The following is a 19,542-nucleotide window of genomic DNA, read 5'->3' on the forward strand; positions in this document are numbered from 1 at the left end:
TAGAAGTGTAAGAGGGGGGCCCAACGGGGCAGAGATTGGAGGCAGGGAGATCAGGAGATTTATCATAACATTTCAGAGTGTGGTGATGTGGCCAAAGACTTTAGAGTTACCATTATGCATATTTTTTATGCATAAAAAATGTTTAATGCTCACAGGATCCCATTGATCAAGCTGTTGTTTATGTCTTTGGCCATTATTTGTACCCCTCAATCACCCTGTGACTCACGTAAGAGAAATTTCTTTTGCTATATCTGTCACTGCATTATCATGGAATGTCTAACACCAAATCATTCTCTTTCATTCCCTCCCCACTTCAAACATACATATAAGCAGACATGGATATATAAATACATGTACACACATATATGCACACAAGTTTATTTGGTTGACAGAGAAAACTAGCACATTCCTTAGCAGTGAAACCAGATATCAATGTAAAAAAAATTCACTGTTAGCTCCTGCAACTTCATGGTCCAATTCTAAGAGACATGTGAACTGCTATGAGTCTGCATGTTCTCACTGGGCAGAGGGCCCCACCTTGTTTCTCTACCTCTTTCAAGCAGCTTTGGAGCTCAAAAGGAGATTGTTTTGCCACTTTATAGTCTTGTCAGCATATTGATCAGCGACTTCTGAGCACTAATTAATTGCTATGTTACCCGGCTCAATTCATCTGGAAGGTTGAAGGCCCTGACTGGGCACTCTGCCAAGGACTAGGACTCTCTAAAGGCAGAGGGAGAAGACTGGTAATTGAGGAAATAGAGATGTGGTCCATTGATACGTCCAGGGAGAGACAGGATGTCAAATCTAACCAACAGTATGTATGTCACTGTAGAGAGGTACCCTGGGCAAAATTGTGGAATTGTTAGCCTTCCTGTTCTTTGCACATCATGAATTCTGCTTTTTTCCTTTCCTCATCAATACCAGCTGTCCAGCCACCCCAAACTTCCATTTATTACCTAGAATATCATCTGCCCAAATTCCATAGTTCATTTTCAGAATAATCTAGAGTAGCATTTGTCAGAATGTCAGAATGGGTATAATAAATAGTCCTGTTTTTTTCATTGGACCCTTCCATATTGACTGTCCTCTCAAGTGAGTATTCCTGGGTGCTAACCTTTTTGGATTTCTTTGTGGGCTATCTTGTTCTATGGATGTTTGCTGGGTTTTGGTAAATGGGGAATCCTGCAAAGAGATTAAAGGGATGGAGGAGAGTAAAGCTGGGTTTCTCATTTCCCAGGTTACATATTGGCACATTCACGGACTGGGTGTGCCCCTCAATCAAATATCAGGGGGCCCTGTCTATCTAGACCTCTCTCCTTTTGCTTCTAAAACCACTCCTTTCACCATACGGGCCCAAGTTAGATAAAACTCTCCACTCTCACTAGCCCCAGGAAATCACATTATCCATTATAGTTTCCTGTATTCTGCTCACATCTTTGAAAACAATCCCTTTATAATAGAGTCTTTCTAAGACATCCAATTGGATATGTTTCTTTTTCCTGTCTATACCCTGACTGTGCTAGGTGGGAAAAAATTTCCCAAGGTAAAATAGCTAATAAAATGAGACTATTATTTATGACTGACTACTCGACCTTTAGCATAAGTGGTGAATATCCAAGAAGAAGCATATAGTATTTCAAATCCAAAACTTATTAGACCAGGAACTACCCTCTATTCACCTCCCAATCCTAGAATTCAGAGTAAGTATTTCAGGAAAGCCATACATATACTGACAGCCAAATGCAGCTTAAGAAATGGTACAGAACCACTAGAAAATGTCAGTTCCTGGGAATGTCACTAGAGAACACAGAGAGACTTTGAAAAGTCTTTGTAAAACATGTGAACTTTCAGACAATGATGTATTATTTAAAAACAAAAATGCCACCTGGGAAATGAGTATTAAGATCTCTTCTTTCCTCTGCAACCAAATTTTTTAGGTCACTTCACTTCGCAGAGTCTTATCATTGGTAAAATGAAGTAACTGGAATTGACCAACAGGTTATAAACTTATAAGCACTGGAACTGTTTAAATAAAATCTTAGGTAGAAGCCCAATATAGAATACAGATGGAAACCAAGCTGCTCTGAGTAAGGCAAGGGGTGGTGGGTAGTGCTATAACCCCACCCAGTGACCCTTGAGGCATTTCCCTGAAGTTAGTTTTGGAAATCCTGTCCCAGAAGTAACTTTAAGTGCCTGCTGTGATATGAGTACAAAATAGCCTTCCAAGGCTACTCAGAAAAGGTAGATTCCACATTGAGCCTGCAAGGCCAGCAGAGCCCCATGTGGAATCTTTCTTTTTATCTCTGAGAGTATGTCTGTTTTGGCAACAAGAGATTCCCAAAGTTTAGGGTCTAATATGTCCTCCTTGGAGATGTCTTCAATATTGAATAACTCTACCCAGGCAATACTCTAACCATTTAAAATGTGTAAATGAATCTGAAATTTGGACATAGATCTTATTCTCTCTGGACACAAAGTATTTGGTCTTTTGAACTTGGAATTTTACTGCTACCAAGAGTTTACAAAACAACCTTCCTTTTCTTATTCACTCCTTCCAGTATCTTCTTGACTAGCACTGAGTTTTCCACATTGCTGGGGATTCTATACCAGCCTGACAGAGAAACAGGAAACTGTAATGTGGGCAGGGAGGGTATCCCAAGTACATAGCGAAGATGGTCATGGTCCAGTAAAAGCCCTCTGGACAATGCTGGGGAAAAATTATAAAAATGGCCATTTTTGTGTTCTGGAAACTGACCCCAAAAATATAACAACCTGAGAAACATTATTGCTTGAAAAAAACTGCTGAACTTTAGGTAGAAATAGTGAAAGTTTAAGACTTTTCCTTAGATCCCACATTCTCCTGAGATCTTTCAGCACAGAGGTCCTACCAGGATGGGACAGGCTGTGAGTACTGGCAACTGTGCCACTTTAGGTCAGCAGCAAGTACTCACAAGACTTGGAGTACTTGGATTTGGAGTTACAGGATTTGGAGTACAGGATTTGGAGGTAGCCCATTCACATGGAGAGGAGAATCAAAATGGATTTGGCAGACTTCCCATCTAAAGCAATGGAGGCCAGAATTAGTTGGAAAGACCCATCTGAAGTGTTAAAATAAAACCAGTTCACCAAGAATTTTATATCCAGCAAAACTATCTTCAAAAAAACAAAGGTAAAATACAGACATTCTCAAATAAGCAAAAACTGAGAAAAGTATTTGCTAGTAGACCCGACTTACAAGAAACACTAACAACAACAACAACAACAACAACAACAACAACAAAAACCTTTGCAGGCTGAAAGGAAACTGGGCACTAGAGAGTAATTCAAATCCACATGAAAAAATTAAGAAACAGAAGTGAAAAATATGTCTCTAATGTAAAAGACCTACACACATATTTTTCGCCCATCTTCTCTTAACCTCATAAAAAAGACATAAAATGTTGTAAAGTAGTGATTATAATACTGTACTAGTGGGCATAACATGTTGGTAGATAGATTAAGGATGGATAGATAAAATATAGGACAATGATAGTACAGAGGAGGGTTCATTGGAGCAATACTGGGCAAGTTTTCTGTGTTCTAGTAAAAGAAACTTATTTCTGAAGCATATTGTATTCCCTAAAGCAATCACTAAGAAAATAGCCCTAAAAGTCTGGCAAGATGGCAGCAGAGTAAAGATGCCAGTCCCACTTCTTCCACATATCCCTAACCAACTTACAATAAAATAAAGACAATAGCCCTGAAAGAAAAACAGGCGAGTATCACATATACCAGGAACACCAGGACACAGGAGTGGAGTAGGAAGAACTGTAATGAGTGTAATGTGTTTAGAGTGATACCAGAGCAGCACAACCAATGAGAAGAGGGGTCAGCTGCTGTGCAGAGCCCCTCTGCTGTCAACTCAAGGGTACATGACCACATTGGAGACTTTTAAAACTAAGTACTCCACTGGAAAAGGGGGTGTATGGAGTTGATATGCAGGACAGAGGGTGCACCACTGGGAAAGAAATGAGCAAGGTGCAGAGTGGTTTTAATGGCTTGAGCCTGAGGCTGCCAAACTAGTTGGAGCCCAAACTAGCAAGGAGAGCCACAGGGGATCACCAGTATCTCCTTATAGGAGAGGCTATTATTTGCAGCCTCAGTCTGTGATAGGTGAAAAAAATTCCTTACATCCACCCAGGGCCAAAACTAAGACAACTGAATTCTCTCACTAATATACACCCCAGGATAAAGTTCTGTACCTGAAAAGGCAAAGAGCTATTCCTGGCTTGTGGCTCTGACTCAGCTGTAGACTCCACCCACAACTACATCTATTGCTCTGCCACAGCCTACAAGTTGAAGTTGGCTGAGACTGCATGAAGTGTTTTGGCCAGAGAGTTGGCCCGAGGCAAGGGGATCACTGTGCAGCCCCAACCCACTACTTGGGAACTTGCAGTACTATAGGAAACTTGAGTCCTTGGTGTTCACTGGAGGTGACTTTGGTGCCTATGACCTCAGCTCCTCCTCATCCATTACCCCTTAGCAACACCAGTGCCCCTGCCATCTGAAAAGGTGTAAAGGCAGCAGTCTATGAAAAACAAATAGAAGACACCTAAAGATCCTGGGTAAATAAAAAATCTAGGACTACATCCATCTTCTTGTAGGAAGGTTATAAAGCAAATTTTCTAAGATAAGATAAAGACACACCCTGTTTACTACCCATAAAAACTAAAACTGAAATTTTTCTTTTTCCTTCTGGCTTATTTCACTGAGCATAATTCCTTCTAGATCCATCCACGTTGCTGGTTTCACTTATAACAGGAATATAGGGGAACCAAATAAGACATCAGTGTAAAAAAAAATAACAGTACAAAACACAACAAAGCAAAAACAGACAATTATAAACCAGAGACATCCTGCAGGGGAGGAGGAGGGAGAGGCATCAGAGGGAGGAAGGGAGGAGCACAGGGGACTGTGGTGATGGTGCATGGGTGCCTTGGGGAAGGAAACTCTATGGGGACTCAATCTGGGGGGGTGGGGGGAAGCAAATGTTGTCTAAAAAAATTTAAAAAAATGATAAATGTTAAAAGAAAAAAAATTAAAATTGAAGAGACAAAACAATATATCCCAAGTGTTAGACAAAAAACAAACAGATGTCTCAATCCAGCAGAACTATAGATATGCCTGCTTAGGGGTTTAAGGTAACAGTTGCAACCATGCTTGCCAAATTAAGAAGAGTGGAACACAGTAATGATAGAGAAAATATGAGACTGTTACAACTAGAATTAGTGGATTTAAAAAATACGATAACCAGGTTTTAAAACACCATACAGTAAACAATTGCAAATAATGAAGAGATTTAGTGAGTGAAAACACCAAGGTAGAGAACACAAAGGACACAAAGAGAACAACAAAGAGAAAAATAATTGAAAACAGTGTAAGGGCTCTTTGGGATAACCTAAAAAGAAATACAATTCCTATCATGGGGGTCCCAGAAGAAGAGAAATAGAAGACATAGAAAGTTTATTTAAGGAAATAATTGCTGAGAACCATCTCTACCTGGGAACAAATCTGAGGTCCTGATCCAAGAGAGCTGGGACTGGAATCATCTGAAGTTTTGCTTACACATGTATTTATCAGTTGATTCTGGTTATTCACTGATATCTTAGCTGGAACTGGCAGGCGTGCCCTGCAGCCTTTGCATGTGAACTTACTGACAGAATCGTGGCTGTATCCAAGGTTGAGTGTGCTGAAGGACAGACAACCAGGTGAAAGCCAAATCACTTTTGCAGCCTAGCCATGGAAGGCACGTGGTGTTAATATCTGCTGTACTATGCTTGCTCATTGAGACCATCACAAAGGCCCTTCAGTTTTGAGGAGAGGGAGAAAATACTCTTTCTACTAGGGAAATGGGAAGTTTCTGGGAGAGCATCTGGTACTAGCAATATAACTGTGGCCATTTCTGTGAAACAGAATGTGCCACAGTCTCTAAAGACTGACCTTCTCTTCTAAATCCACAAGACTGCCCGTAATTCCCCAGCTTACATGTCATATGTCCAGCCACACAGTGAGGTCAAATCTCTATCTTATAATGATTCCTAATTTCTGGAGATGGAGCTCTGATTAGCATAGGTTGAGTCAGGGATTCACAACTGGTCAAATAAATCATGACTTAGAGTTTGAACTGGAAAGAAGAGTCTCTTCATGGAGAACAGGGAGGAGAGGCACTCTTATAAAAGAGAGGACAGTTTTCTGAGCAGGCAGACTCACTTTTAGCTATCAAGAGACGCTAGAGAGTTCCAAAGCACACAAGGTAACTTTTTAAAAAATGTACACTCTTGTCCAGAGACAAGCATAAAACAACATGGTACAAAAATGTTAGATATAAAAGGATAGACAAAGTTTATCAGGCAAATGCAAACAAAGAGAAAGCTGGGCTGGCAATATAAATATCAGATCCAAAGGACTTAAAGGCAAAAGAAGATATTAAAAAGACAGGTATTAAATGTTGATAAAGGGTACAAGTCCCAGGAAGACAGAAGTATCATGAGCCTTTTTGCACTGAAAAATGTAAATATTAAATACATAAAACCAATTCTATAGCATACAAAGAGAAAATGACAGGAACACTATAGAAGGAGACTTCAATATAGCCACCTCGGTCATGACAGATTAAGTAGGTAAAGGATGAATTAGTATAGAGAGGAATTCAATAATGTAATCCTTGAGTTTTATTTAATAAATTTGTCAGTTTTATACTCTACAAAAAGAAAATACACTTTCTCTCTAAGTACTCACAAAACATTAACAAAAATGAATATATGTTAGCACACAAAGGCGATCTCAGTAAATCCCCAAAAGCAGAAATTGTATAGGCCCTGTTCTCCATCCACAATAAAATAAAATAGAAAATTAATGGCAAAAGGTCATATCAACAAACACAAACACTGAAATTTACCAATATTCTATTAAACAGCTCTTGGGTCAAATAGAAAATCAAAACTGCAATTACATTTCATTTTGGACATAACAACAATAAAAACATCACATATTGACACTCATGGGATAGTGCCAGGGGAAAAAATCAGGACTAAAAGCATTGTATTTTTATTTTTTATTTTTATTTTTTTTTTAATTTTCTAGAGGCATGTCTTATTTATTTATCTATTTGTTTGTTTGGTTTATACATGCACTGGGTACAGTCAGAAGCCGGGAGGGTGAGAGAATTCACCAGAGCCAGAGCAGGGAGCAGAACAGGCAGAAGGACCGAAGTACACTGCTGAGGGGAGCAGCGGGCGGCAGGAGAGGTCTGCGCGCCATGTGGGACCCTCCTCCAGTGGCCGGGGAGCAGCCGGGGATCGAACTGGCGCCGCAGAGGCCGCGGGCAGCTTCGCAACCCAGCGCTCAACCGCTGCGCCACCTGGGAGGCCCAAGCATTGTATTTTTAACAGAAAACAGTGAAAATAAAAGAACTAAACAGACCCCAAAATTAGAAAACAATAATTAATCAAACCAAATAAAATTTAGAGGCAGGAATAAACAATGTAAAGACATAGTGAGCTGAAGACAAAACAAACAAACAACATGATATGTATAAGAAGTAGTTTTTTGGAAAAGAATAATAAATGAATAAATTGCCAATCCAGAAAATATTAACACAGAAAATTAAATAAGAACAAGGATCCCATTTCATATAGAAAGGTTTGCTTTTCTTTTTGAAGGAAGTAATGGCTTAGAGCTAATAAAGCTTAAAATGGCTAATTAAATTAAGTTCAGAGTTAGAAAACTTGGATGACTCAATATGAAAAGAAAATATTGCCACATGTACATAATGGGTAAAAATGTGGACCTGGGTTTTTAATCCCAGATTCACCTATTGGGAAAATTAACCTCGCCAAGCCTAAGTTTCTTTAACTTGAAACTGATGATAATAATACTACCTCCGGAATTTGTTGCACAGTGAGTGAAATAACAAGCCAAACACCTGGCGTGATGCTAATGGACAGACTCCCCAGAAGACACTGGGCATTTTTATTGTTTCAGCCCTTCAAACTTCCAAAGAATGGATATTTCACATGCTGTATTAATTGTTTCATGACATTCAGGAAGATGTGATGCTATCCACTTGACTTTACAAAATCATTACTTTGATATAAAAAATCTTATAATGGTAGCAGAAAAAAATACAAATTTTCTTTATGAATATATGCAAGTCAAATAATTTATTCAAATAGAATACAGTGTTAGAATGAGAGAATAAGACACCAAGATTTAATAGGTCATTTCCGAGGAATAATGAGTGGTTTGATATAAGGAAATCTATCAATCCACTTCATCATATTGCCAAGTAATTGGCATGTGTTGACCTAAAACACCACCTTTTTGTCATTAGCCTAAGGAAATGAGACAAAGATTTATGTTCAAGGTAGTTTGATGTAACATTATTGAACTTTTAAACACTCTATAAATACACTATAATAATAGGGTGGTGCTCAAATATTCACATTAAATAAACATAGTAGGTTAAATTACATAGAGAAATATGCAAGACTGTTCTTTAGAAAGGATTATTATGAAACCATATACAGTATGTCAAATAATATTTCAAATCATGGAAATATAATCAAGATATGTTTTTCATTTCATATAAAGTTGACATTAAAGTAGCATATGTAGCATGCTTATGGAAGGAGAAACTATATATTTATCCATGTGTATGTAAATATGAACCTTTAGGTTGTTTCTTTTACTACTATTAAAATGTTGCAATGAGTAACCTCACATATTTTTCATTTGCACAAGTATGAGGATCAGATCACCATATTTCTCTCCATTTTAAGAACTGCAATAGCTTCTCACTTGTGCAAAATGAAAAAAGCAAAAGGCTATTCATTGAAACATTGTTGGAGTGTGTGTGTGCATGTATGCACATGTAGTCATTTATAAGGGGAGAAAAACAAAAGGAGATTAATAAAATGTCAGTGTTATATTTTAGGGTAGTTTTAATTTTCATCTTTATACTTTAATTTTTCCCACCTTAATATCAAGGTAGGAAAAAAAACACATGTTGGCAAGAAATTTTAAATAAGACTAAGACAATAGGAAAAGTACTGCACTTATAAGAAAAATATCCAAATTATAGACATTTGTCATGTATGCAAACTCATCAACAAAAGATTATAAGAACGCCTGAAAAGAGTGTGTTGACGAATTTCACACTGTCTAGAGAATGAGAGTCCAATACTATGTATTCAATTGAAGATCACTGTGAAGATATATTTTTAAAAATTTTGTGTGGATGTGTTTAACACAGTTTCTGAAACACAATTAGTTGCCAGCAATTATTAACTGATGTAAAATATCCCCCTTTCCTGATGACACCTAGACTCTGAGGAGGAAGATTAGAAGTACTATTCTCCATTCAACTAAGGTTCTCTCTTTTTTTTGGAACTGCTTCTGTGATGCTGCCTTACTGCTAACTAACTGAAACTTAGCAGCAGTTAACCAATGATACAACTGTAGTTTACTACTTCCCTCTGAGGACAAGCAGAGAAAAAATTATTTAGCATCCTTCCTGGAGTCTCTCTTGTTTAAATCCAGGTCCAGAGTAGAACTTATTTTACAACAGGCAAATCATTTCTTCCCTGGATATAACTTAATATTCTGTCTTGGGAACTGAGAGTATTTTCATACAAGAAATTCTGGCCTACTGCCCAAATTCACACTGCAATTGGATACTATCCATGACTATTTAGAGTCTGGTCTGAATGAAAGGAATGACACAATGATTCCAATGGCATGGGATTCTTTGTCTTAGAAATGACTGGAGAGCATAAGAGAAATATGGACAAAAACATATAATGTGGGACTTAGGAGATGGCACAGGATTTGGAGACTCGGGGAGAATGAGAGAGAGATGGTGATGATGTTTGAAATCTCACATTCCGAGCCCATAGAACATTAGTACCATGGACAGAAGCTTGAACATTAGTAAAATGAACTCATTTTAAGACATATTGGTTTGCAAACTAAGTCAGATAAAGACAAGCTTAAAAACTACCCCTTGAATGCTGATTATAGAACTAAAGCATCCAGAGAGGGGATCCAGAGAGGGAAGGGCAATAAAAGAGGGAAGAAAGCACAATGAACTATGATGGTGGACCATGGGTGATTCAGTGTTGGGGGACATATGGTGGTGATACCTGATGGGGAGAGGTAATGGAATCATTACATCATAGCCTTCATTCAGACCAGACTCTAAATAGTCATGGACAGTATCCAACTGATGAGATATCCTAATGATACCTCAATTAAAAATAAATAAATGCTGGCCTCCCCGGTGGCATAGCGGTTGAGCGCTGGGTTGCGAAGCTGCCCGCAGCCTCTGCAGCGCCTGTTCGATCCCCGGCTGCTCCCCGGCCACCAGAGGAGGGTCCCACATGGCGCGCAGACCCTCCTGCCTCCCGCTGCTCCCCTCAGCAGTGTACTTCGGTCCTTCTGCCTGCTCTGCTCCCCGCTCTGGCTCTGGTGAATTCTCTCACCCTCCCGCGCTTCTGACTGTACCCAGTGCTTGTATAAATAAATAAATCTTCAGAAAACAAATAAATAAATAAATAAATAAATAAATGCATTTATTTAAAAAAATACTGAAAATATCAGCTTGTCATGGAAGAGCTCTAGAACTTAGGTAGTGGATGAGGTGAGTTTTAACCATACAAAGAGGCGATGATGTACCCCCGAAATGTGTATAGTTTAGCGAGTCAGTGGCAAATCAATAAAATAAAAAAAAAAATTAAAAGACATAATAGTTTAGGTTAAACACAGAAATTTCAAGATATGCATAAGAAGTTTAAAATCTAACCCTATACACCAGATAGACCAAGCTAGAGATACAGATTTAGCTAGAAGGTAGAGCCTACATCTTCACCTCCACCTTATGGAACACTGGTATTTAGAGAATAGAATGGGGAAAAGAGATCAAGAGAAGGAACAGAGAATTAATAGCCTGTGGATATAATAACAAATATATGTAAGATATTTTCAGAAACAAAACCTAAGGAAATGGAGGCAGATCTTCTAGCCCTGGGAGAATGGTAAAACTATAGTTCACAGTTTAGATCACTAAAAGAACTCATGCCTCGCTTTGGTTGAAATGGAAAACAAAAACACACTGTTATATTGAAGCAATAGTACAGTGTTGAGGTGTGCTTTAGTGGTAAGCCAAATCTTCGTTCAGTTTTTGTAGTGCTTAGAATGCCTTGGACTCTGGGCTTTGGCAGCTATGACTTTTCTTAATTCTGTGGCTTGTTCAATGTACATGATCTTTCATATTATTTACTAAAATAAATGCTTTTGAAATATTGGGCTGAGTCACTTAAAGGAAGGACAGAATCTAGAATCCAGACTCCCAATCTCAAGCAGAGAATTGTTCACATCACTTTGTTACAACTCCAGATGCATCCAGACACCTGAATATAAAGACCAGGGGATTAATCAGAGTACCATGAAGAGTAAGTACCTTAAATCAGGCCATCCTCTGCCTGCAACCACAGTCTGCTATTTCACCCCCCCAAAAGTATCTATTTCCTCTATCTAGTCCTCTATCCCATATGTGCATTATTGCAAATGCCCCCTTGTATCCATCTTTTTTCTCCTCTACTTACCCCCATTCCAACAAAACCTCTCTTGCTGGTCAGCCAGATCCACAGATATGAGTGGGTCACCATGGTGACAGATGAAGTCCTGATGCAGAAGGTGAGAGACAGAAACAGCAGGAGAAGCTTCTCTGAGTCTAATACACCGATTGTTGCCCTTGATTTCCAGATTACCAAAAGGCCTGGGATCTTTAAAAGTGATTCCTTCGTCACTGAGATATCTTGAGATTAGAGGCTAAGAGGGGTGCTGTTGTATTGGCAACACTGTAGAATGCCTGAACCATTCTTTAAAAATTTATTTTCTATGACTTTCAGGTGATCATCATCCAATTCTAAGCAGTGGTATCCAGACCCCTAAACCTGGTGAGAGATGACTGCTTTCCATCCCTACCTCAAATGGTTGCATCCTAACCTCTGCTATCTGTCAGCACAGCAAACACATCCTCATTATCTCACTCAAACTCAGGAGGTAGAAAGCTGCAGGTGCCCAGGGCCACCTTGTTTCACTCTTACTTTCAGATCATTTCCCCCTTAATGTTTCTGTCTCTGACATCAATGATCTTCTGCCATGAAAGGGAAGGGATGAGTCTCTTTCTAACCTATCTTCACTCACAACCTAGATCATTCCTACTGTCTTACATGCCATAGGACCACAGCAAGGAGTGAACACTGTCCTGTGCCCAAGGCTACTTGTGGTACATTATTTACTAAAATAAATGCTTTGAATATTGGGCTGAATCACTTAAAGGAAGGACATAATCTAGAATACAGACTCCCAATATCAAGCAGAGAATAGTTCACATCAGTTTGTTGCAACTCCAGATGCATCCAGACACCTGAATATAAAGACCAAGGGATTAATCAGAGTACCATGAGGAGTAAGTACCTTAAGACAGGCCATCCTCAGCCTGCCAAACACAGTCTACTATTTCACTCCCCCCAAAAGAATCTATTTCCTCTATCCAGTCCTCTATCCCATATGTGCATTATTGCAAATGCCCCCTTGTATCCATCCATTCATTAGAATGACCAGAGATTTTGTAGACTATCTTAACCTCCAAACCAATTAATATTTGTCAAAAGTCAAGTCCAAACTTGGTGATTTGGGTACACACCTCTTTCTAAGGGAAGAATTTGGAAGTTGTAGGGCATAGAAGTGTCCCCATACTATCCAAGGATCACAGAACCATGTTCCCCTCTCAGGTTATAAAATCCTTCCATCAGATCACAACTTTGCACTTGGAACTTCAGAGAAAAACTGTTTTTGTTACCAGTTCAAAACTTGACAGAACATAAGTCAGCCATGTAAATTGTGGATGATATATCCGTCATTCTCCCTTTGCTGTGAAAGAGTGAAAGCATCGTTAAATTTTAGTGAGAGAAACCAAAACAAAGATAAATTCTACTGCTCACCTAGTAAATACCATGTCATCAGATTATGCTGTGCTTCAGCATGAAATTGAGGGATATTATAATTGGGAGGAGAGCTATAGGATATTTTGATGTGCCTCTGCAGTGCTGGTATGATGAAAGCAAGTCTAATCTGATGTATCAGATGGTAGGGTCTAGAAAAAATATGGAAGTAGGAGAAATCAGAGAGGTCAATTAAAAGAAATTAATACCAGTAGGGATGTTGAGAGGGGGAATAGGAGAGAAGTTTCCAAAATGAAACATTTTGGAGAAAGAATTGGAAAAAAAACAGAGTTAATAATTGAAGATAATATGGCTGATGAGAGTCAATTATGAATAAAATATCATGCCAAGATCAATTAGAAGAATGGTACTTTCATTATCACAACCTAGGAAATCAGGAAAGCAGTCAGAGTGTACAGGCAATGGGGCTGGCCGGATGAACTTGGAGCTGGACATCAAGATCTAGATAAGACCATAGGATATGCAGGAAAAATATCAATCAACAGGCAGTTAGAAATGCAGACAAGTCTGGAGGGAGATCACAGCTGAAGATGTAAGTTAGGCAGTAACAGAAGCCTTGAGAGCAGGAGCAATCTGTGCAAGAAGACTGAAAGAGAAAAGCAGAAGGCAGAATCAGAGCCTGGGGGATGCCCATGGTGAGAAACAGCAGCAGGAAGAGGAGCCAGAAAAGGCAAGCGAGGAGGGCTCCACTTGCTTAGTAACATTCTGAAAAAATAACTCTGATCTGGTTTCCTAAGGGAGAGCCAACAAAGCACAACCTCCCATAAATACAAAAGAGGGAAACACTCCTCTTGCTCCTATTTCTGTATTCTTTCTTCCACCTGGTGAAAGGAGATGAGACCTGTTCCCTGCCCTTGAGAAGAACATCATCTAGAAGAAGCAGAGATTTCCTTGGTTGTTACACTTTCCCCAGGAGCTTGAAGAGCAAATTGGGAGGAGGGGGCCTGTGTTTATTTTATTAACCAAAGAGCATTAACTGGATCCTTATTTGGGACCAAGCACTATGAAGCCATCAGAAAAAATGGAAAGCAAGATTTCTGTTCAGGAAATTGCAATCATTGGAGATCAACACAACCAACTCAAGTGAAACAATTAGAAATCACCTACACACTAAACTGGGTAGCTTTAACTAGAAGAGCAATTAAGAGCTTGAAGACCAGGTATCACTGTGGACTGAACAGATGTGGTATTGTCAGAGTAAAGATCCTTGAATGAAGGGAGAAATTGGATGAAGGGAGAATTTGAGAGGGCCTTGCAATAGCAGAGAGAGAATAAGCAAGGGAAAGAAGCAGTCATGGTAGAGGCAGAAGGAATGGAAGAGCTAGCCTTGGCTCAGCAACATGTTTAGAGAACAGTGTGGGCTAAGAGCATCCAAGAATGTTGCATTTGGATGTGTGTGAGCTGAGAGATACCCTTGATGGGAGTATGATGCCAATAGACAGAGGGAAGTTTGTTCTTCTCTATTATGGCTAAAAGTGAAGCAACAAGAGTTAAGGGGTTGGTTACTACTACCTAGCACTGAGTAGCAATGATTCCGGCTCCCTGCCCACTCCGTTTCCTGGCATCTGTCCTGATCCATGCCAGGGAGGCTCTTTCTGTACAGCATGTTCTGATCTCTCAGGGATGTAGAGTGTCCCCCACCCCCTCACATATGTACCAGGCTGGCGTGAACACCAGCTCCATTGGCTGGGCTCCCTTGGCTCCATCCCCAACATTGGGGGTGCCAGTGCAAGAGGAAGGGATAAAAAAGCCAGGAGTTCCCTGTACTGAGGCTGCACTTGGACCAGCACTAGAAGATTTCCTCTTTATCCCACCATTCACAGAATTCCTGCCTTCCACAGTTCAGCACCATCATTGCCAAGAGGCACAAAGAACCATAGTCCTCTGATGCATTTGTCCAGAGTACTTCTGACTAAAGGTTAAGCCTGCCAGTTCTTGAGTATCCAAAACTCAAGAGGATGGAGGGTGAAGAGCCAGACTATAGCCATGAAACTACCTCCTCTCTTGGAATGTCACTATTCCCCTGCAGCCTGTTAACTTCTTGCTGTGCTTCCAGGCAGTCAAACACCAGGGCATGTTCATCTTCCTTCCCCAGATCTCCATCCCATTCTGTGCCCCCATCTTTACTGCTGCTCCCTTTCCCAGACCTCCATCTACTCTCTTCCCCCACTTGTGTGCTATTCTTAACCTGGTCTCTACTTCTTCCTGCATCATTCCCCCATTAGTCATTCACCTCATTTCTCTTTCATCTTTTCTTGCATCCCTTCCTGCATTCTTTTTACCAGGACTGACAGCAAACAACATTCTCTTTTCTCTCTTGATATTTTGGAATCTCAATGTTCTAGCTCAAGAAAAGGAGAGAGAAAAAGGGAATGATGTGATAAACATTTTGCTAGATTCTTTCCTCTAGCAGCTCAGATATGGCTAAGGGGACTTCAGAGGAAGGAGCTGAAATAAGAAGAAATGGCTCAGTGACTTGTCAAGGGTACGGCTTAGAGAGGCCCCAGGTGAAGTAGGCAATGTGAGAGGTAAACTGACATCATGGCTGGTGTGAGTTGAGCCTCAGTAAAGCCAGGTCCTATACCCAGTTCTTCTGTGGGTATGTAGACAGGACCCATCACTCCACCTTCAAACCCAGATTTTTCTACACTTTAGAGCTAGGTTTGTCTAAAGCTAATAGGGAAAGACCAAAACCCTCCCATCAAAGTAAAGGTTTTTATGACACCCTCAGGCTTACATTTTCATCAGACAAGCCAGGATGTACCAGGAGAAAGAGTCAAGTCTGGCATTCAAGGAAGAGTAAACTGTCATTGTGTCCACACAATGTGTGACCACAATAAGACAATGCCTGTATCAAGGCTCATTGACATCTGGAAATAAGAGTGTGGTAAACTGAGTCATCAACCCCATTGGTGTCCTAACACCGGGGGCCAGGGAAACAAGATTCAGATGAGTCAGAAAGCAAGGGGCTATAACCTGGACCCTTCTGTGCTGCTTGCCCCAGACTTTGTCCTCACTAATGCACCCCTCTATTTTCTTGCAGAGAAACCACGGATGAACAACATCCTGACATCTGCCACTGAGCCCTATGACCTCTCCTTCTCACGCTCCTTCCAGAACTTGGCTCACCTGCCGCCATCTTATGAGTCTGCAGTGAAGACCCACCCTAGCAAGTACTCATCCCTGAAAAGGCTAAGTAAGTGGGGTTCTCCCAGGTTTGGGGTCTGCCTCTGGGACCTCTATGATTAATGCCTGTGTATCAATCACCTGAGGGGACCTGCTGGAGTCCAAGAACAAAAAGCAAGGTGGATCATGCAAGGAGACATCAACAGGTCCGGGTTCTTGTTCTTTAGAGTCCTCAGATCCGTGTTTCCCAGGAGGTGGTGCTTTAATTCAATTCAACTGAAAGGAAGCCTCTCCCCAACCCTGCCCTACACTTGCCATCCTCTAAACATAAGCCTTCCTCTTGCCCTCTTATTTTGGAGTAGAGGCTAACAACCTCAGAGCTTACTCTGTAAGAACTCTCCCAGAGATCTGACACTTCGATTGAAGTGTCCATAACTGGCCTCCTAGCAACACTATCTTAAGGACGAGACTCCACACCGTGCATGTGTGTGTGTGTGTGCGCGCACACACACACACACACACACACACACACCCCATTTCATCGGTTAAATCCAATTTGCCTAATAACCCCAGCTTTGCCATTTGCATCTGGGGAGGCCCTGAGGATTGATGAATTTAAGACATTACAAGGTTAAGAAGGCACACGCCATGGTGGAAGATCACTTCTCACCTGGCCTTCTGACCCTCGGGCCCACTTGCCCCTATTCCCCAGCATGTCTGTTTTGATGACCATCTGACTGCAGGGATGAGCATTTGCTTGAAGCCATGGGGCATCCTATCCTGCTGGAAGTTCAGCCCATGAATTCAGCACATGAATTCCAAGGTGGAATGGTGATTTTCTATGGCTAGATGACAAGGGAGTGTGGCTCAGGAGGTAGGATCTACCTGTCAGAGACCCTGTGGATAAAGTGAGAAATAGTGTTCCACAATTTGCAAGAATCTAAAGGTTGGTTGTTTGTAGGAGGCTTCACTCCTGAACCTCGAGGCAAAGAAAGCTTGTATGAGTCTTCGGTAAATTCAGGGTGCAGAAGGCAGGAGGGAACATCTGATGAGGTCCACATATAGGATTGTTCCAGCCTGCTCGTGCTGTGGGCACAGGCACAGTTTGTGAAGACTTGATTCTGTGGTTGTGTGGGGGCTGGATGCCCATGTGTTGGCTTCTTATGCATTGGCTGTTACTCCAGAGAAGGTGCTACTATGTTCCTAAGTTACCAGCTAAACATTTGCACAAGTGCCTACTGGTTGGAACATCTTACTTTATTCCAATGGAGGCTGATTGTGCAAGTCAGCCTCCTCGGAGAGACTCTGGACCTTATCTGAAAGCTGCAGGTTGCTTCTCTGTGTCTGAGCAAGACCTAGGGAGCCATTCTGTTTCAAGACCACAGCGTGCAAGAAACAGGGCTGGAGGGGTCTTCCTGGTGGCACAGCGGGTTGAGGGCTGCCCTGTGAAGCTGCCCGCAGCCTCTGCAGTGCGGGTTCAATTCCTGGCCAGCCAGAGAGATACCCACATGGCGCGGCAGACCTCTCCTGCCTCACCCACTGCTCCCCTCAGCAGTGTCTTTGGTCCGTCTGCCTGTTCTGTTCCCCACTCTGTCTCTGGTGAATTCTCTCACCCTCCCGTGCCTCTGATCTGTACCCCGGTTCTTGTATAAATAAATCTTTTTAAAAAAAGCAAGAAATGGAGCTGAAGCACGAGCGCTGGGGCACTGACTTGCTGTCCACTGTACCATGAGCCCCCTGGGAACCTGCAGGAAGTTCTATAACCCCTGGATACTCAAGGTGGCCCAGGAACCAGTGTCATTAGCATTGCCTGGGAGCTTGTTAGGATGCAGACTCATGGCCCAGCTCTAAGCCATGGTGTCTGACTCAGAATCTGCATTTAACAAAACCTCTGGGGACTGATTTGCACATTAATGGAAGAGCCCTGTTGCCACCTGTCTCGCTTAGTCCTCTTAGCTTAGTCCTGGATGCAGTGTCCCCTCAACTCTCTTCTCTCTGTGTCCCCCTTGCAGCTGACAAGGAGGCTGATGAATATTACATGAGGAGGCGACACCTACCTGACCTGGCGGCCCGAGGAACCCTCCCCCTCAATGTCATCCAGATGTCCCAGCAGAAGCCCCTGCCACGAGAGCGCCCACGCCGGCCCATCCGGGCCATGTCCCAGGACAGGGTCCTGTCCCCTGAGCGGGGCCTGCAGGATGAGTTTGGCATGCCCTACGATCGCATCCTATCTGATGAGCAGCTGCTCTCCACGGAGCGCCTGCACTCCCAGGACCCACTGCTGTCCCCGGAGCGGACGGCCTTCCCTGAGCAGTCCCTGTCGCGGGCCATCTCGCACACGGACGTCTTTGTGTCCACGCCCGTGCTGGACCGCTACCGCATGACCAAGATGCACTCCCATCCCAGTGCCTCCAATAACTCCTATGCCACCCTGGGCCAGAGCCAGACGGCAGCCAAGCGCCAGGCCTTTGCCTCGCGCAGACACAACACGGTGGAGCAGCTGCACTATATCCCGGGCCACCACACCTGCTACACAGCCAGCAAGACCGAAGTAACCGTGTGACTGACCGGGCGGGGGGGGCTCCAGGCACAATGGGGCAGGAGGCAAGATGGGCCTGGAGCAGAGCTTCTAGCTCTATACATCTCCCCACCCGTGTCCACTCCTTAGGAGGTGGGGAGGGCCTCCTTAGCCCAGAAAGCCATACTCCCGGGGACCCAACCCGGTGACCTGGCACAGCATGCTCAGACCTGGGACCTAGAGTGATTGTTCTCACTCTTCTAGAAGAGTCAAAGGGTGAGAGGAGAGGGGCTAGGCCCTGTCTCACCCCCTCCACCATCATCAACTCCCTTTCAGTCTCAAGCCCCTCCTCCCACTCCTGGGGACTCAGCGGCAGGCTCTGTCAGCCGAGACCCTATTCTGACCCTGGTCAGAAGCTGCCTGGGTTTGAAGTGGCCAGTGGGTGCGGCCCGTGGGCTGACCGAATACACTACTCGGTCTCATTCATTTACCTAGAACCGCGTCACAGAAATCTTCTAGTGCCTACAAACTGCCTGCTCGCTCTCTGAGTCAGGGAGCTGCTGTGTCCATAAGCACAATAATGATTCTCTTCTGCCTGCTGGAAATCTCTGGTCCCCACTGAGCGGCCCTCCCTGCGCTGACCCCACTCTAACCCTGCACTCCTCCCCCAAGTCCCAGACCAGGAAGGGTTCCCTCCCTCCTGCTGCCCCTCCATGTGTGGGCATCCACCCCAGTTCAGCTGGCTGCCCCACCCACAGGACCCCCTGGCCCTTCCCCTAACCCTAGATGTTTCACCCTTGAGTTCTCTGGGGCTTTGCTCTAGCCTTCCTG

General features: G+C 42.5%; 1 protein-coding gene across 2 annotated transcripts in view; it reads left to right on the forward strand.

Moving 5' to 3' along the window:
• The window catches only part of SHISA6 (shisa family member 6), a gene marked incomplete at both ends in the record, with an annotated part of 271,279 nt that extends 252,523 nt beyond the window's left edge, over positions 1-18,756 (forward strand). For both annotated transcript variants that reach the window (XM_084238700.1, XM_084238701.1), the window contains 2 exons: positions 16,111-16,263; positions 18,206-18,756. In XM_084238700.1, coding sequence (XP_084094826.1) covers positions 16,111-16,263; positions 18,206-18,756 — 704 coding nt within the window. The remainder of the gene's footprint in view (positions 1-16,110; positions 16,264-18,205) is intronic.
• Between the last annotated feature and the right edge of the window lie 786 nt (positions 18,757-19,542).

This window comes from Talpa europaea, assembly GCF_964194135.1.
Source record: "Talpa europaea genome assembly, chromosome: 7".
Taxonomy (NCBI): domain Eukaryota; kingdom Metazoa; phylum Chordata; class Mammalia; order Eulipotyphla; family Talpidae; genus Talpa; species Talpa europaea.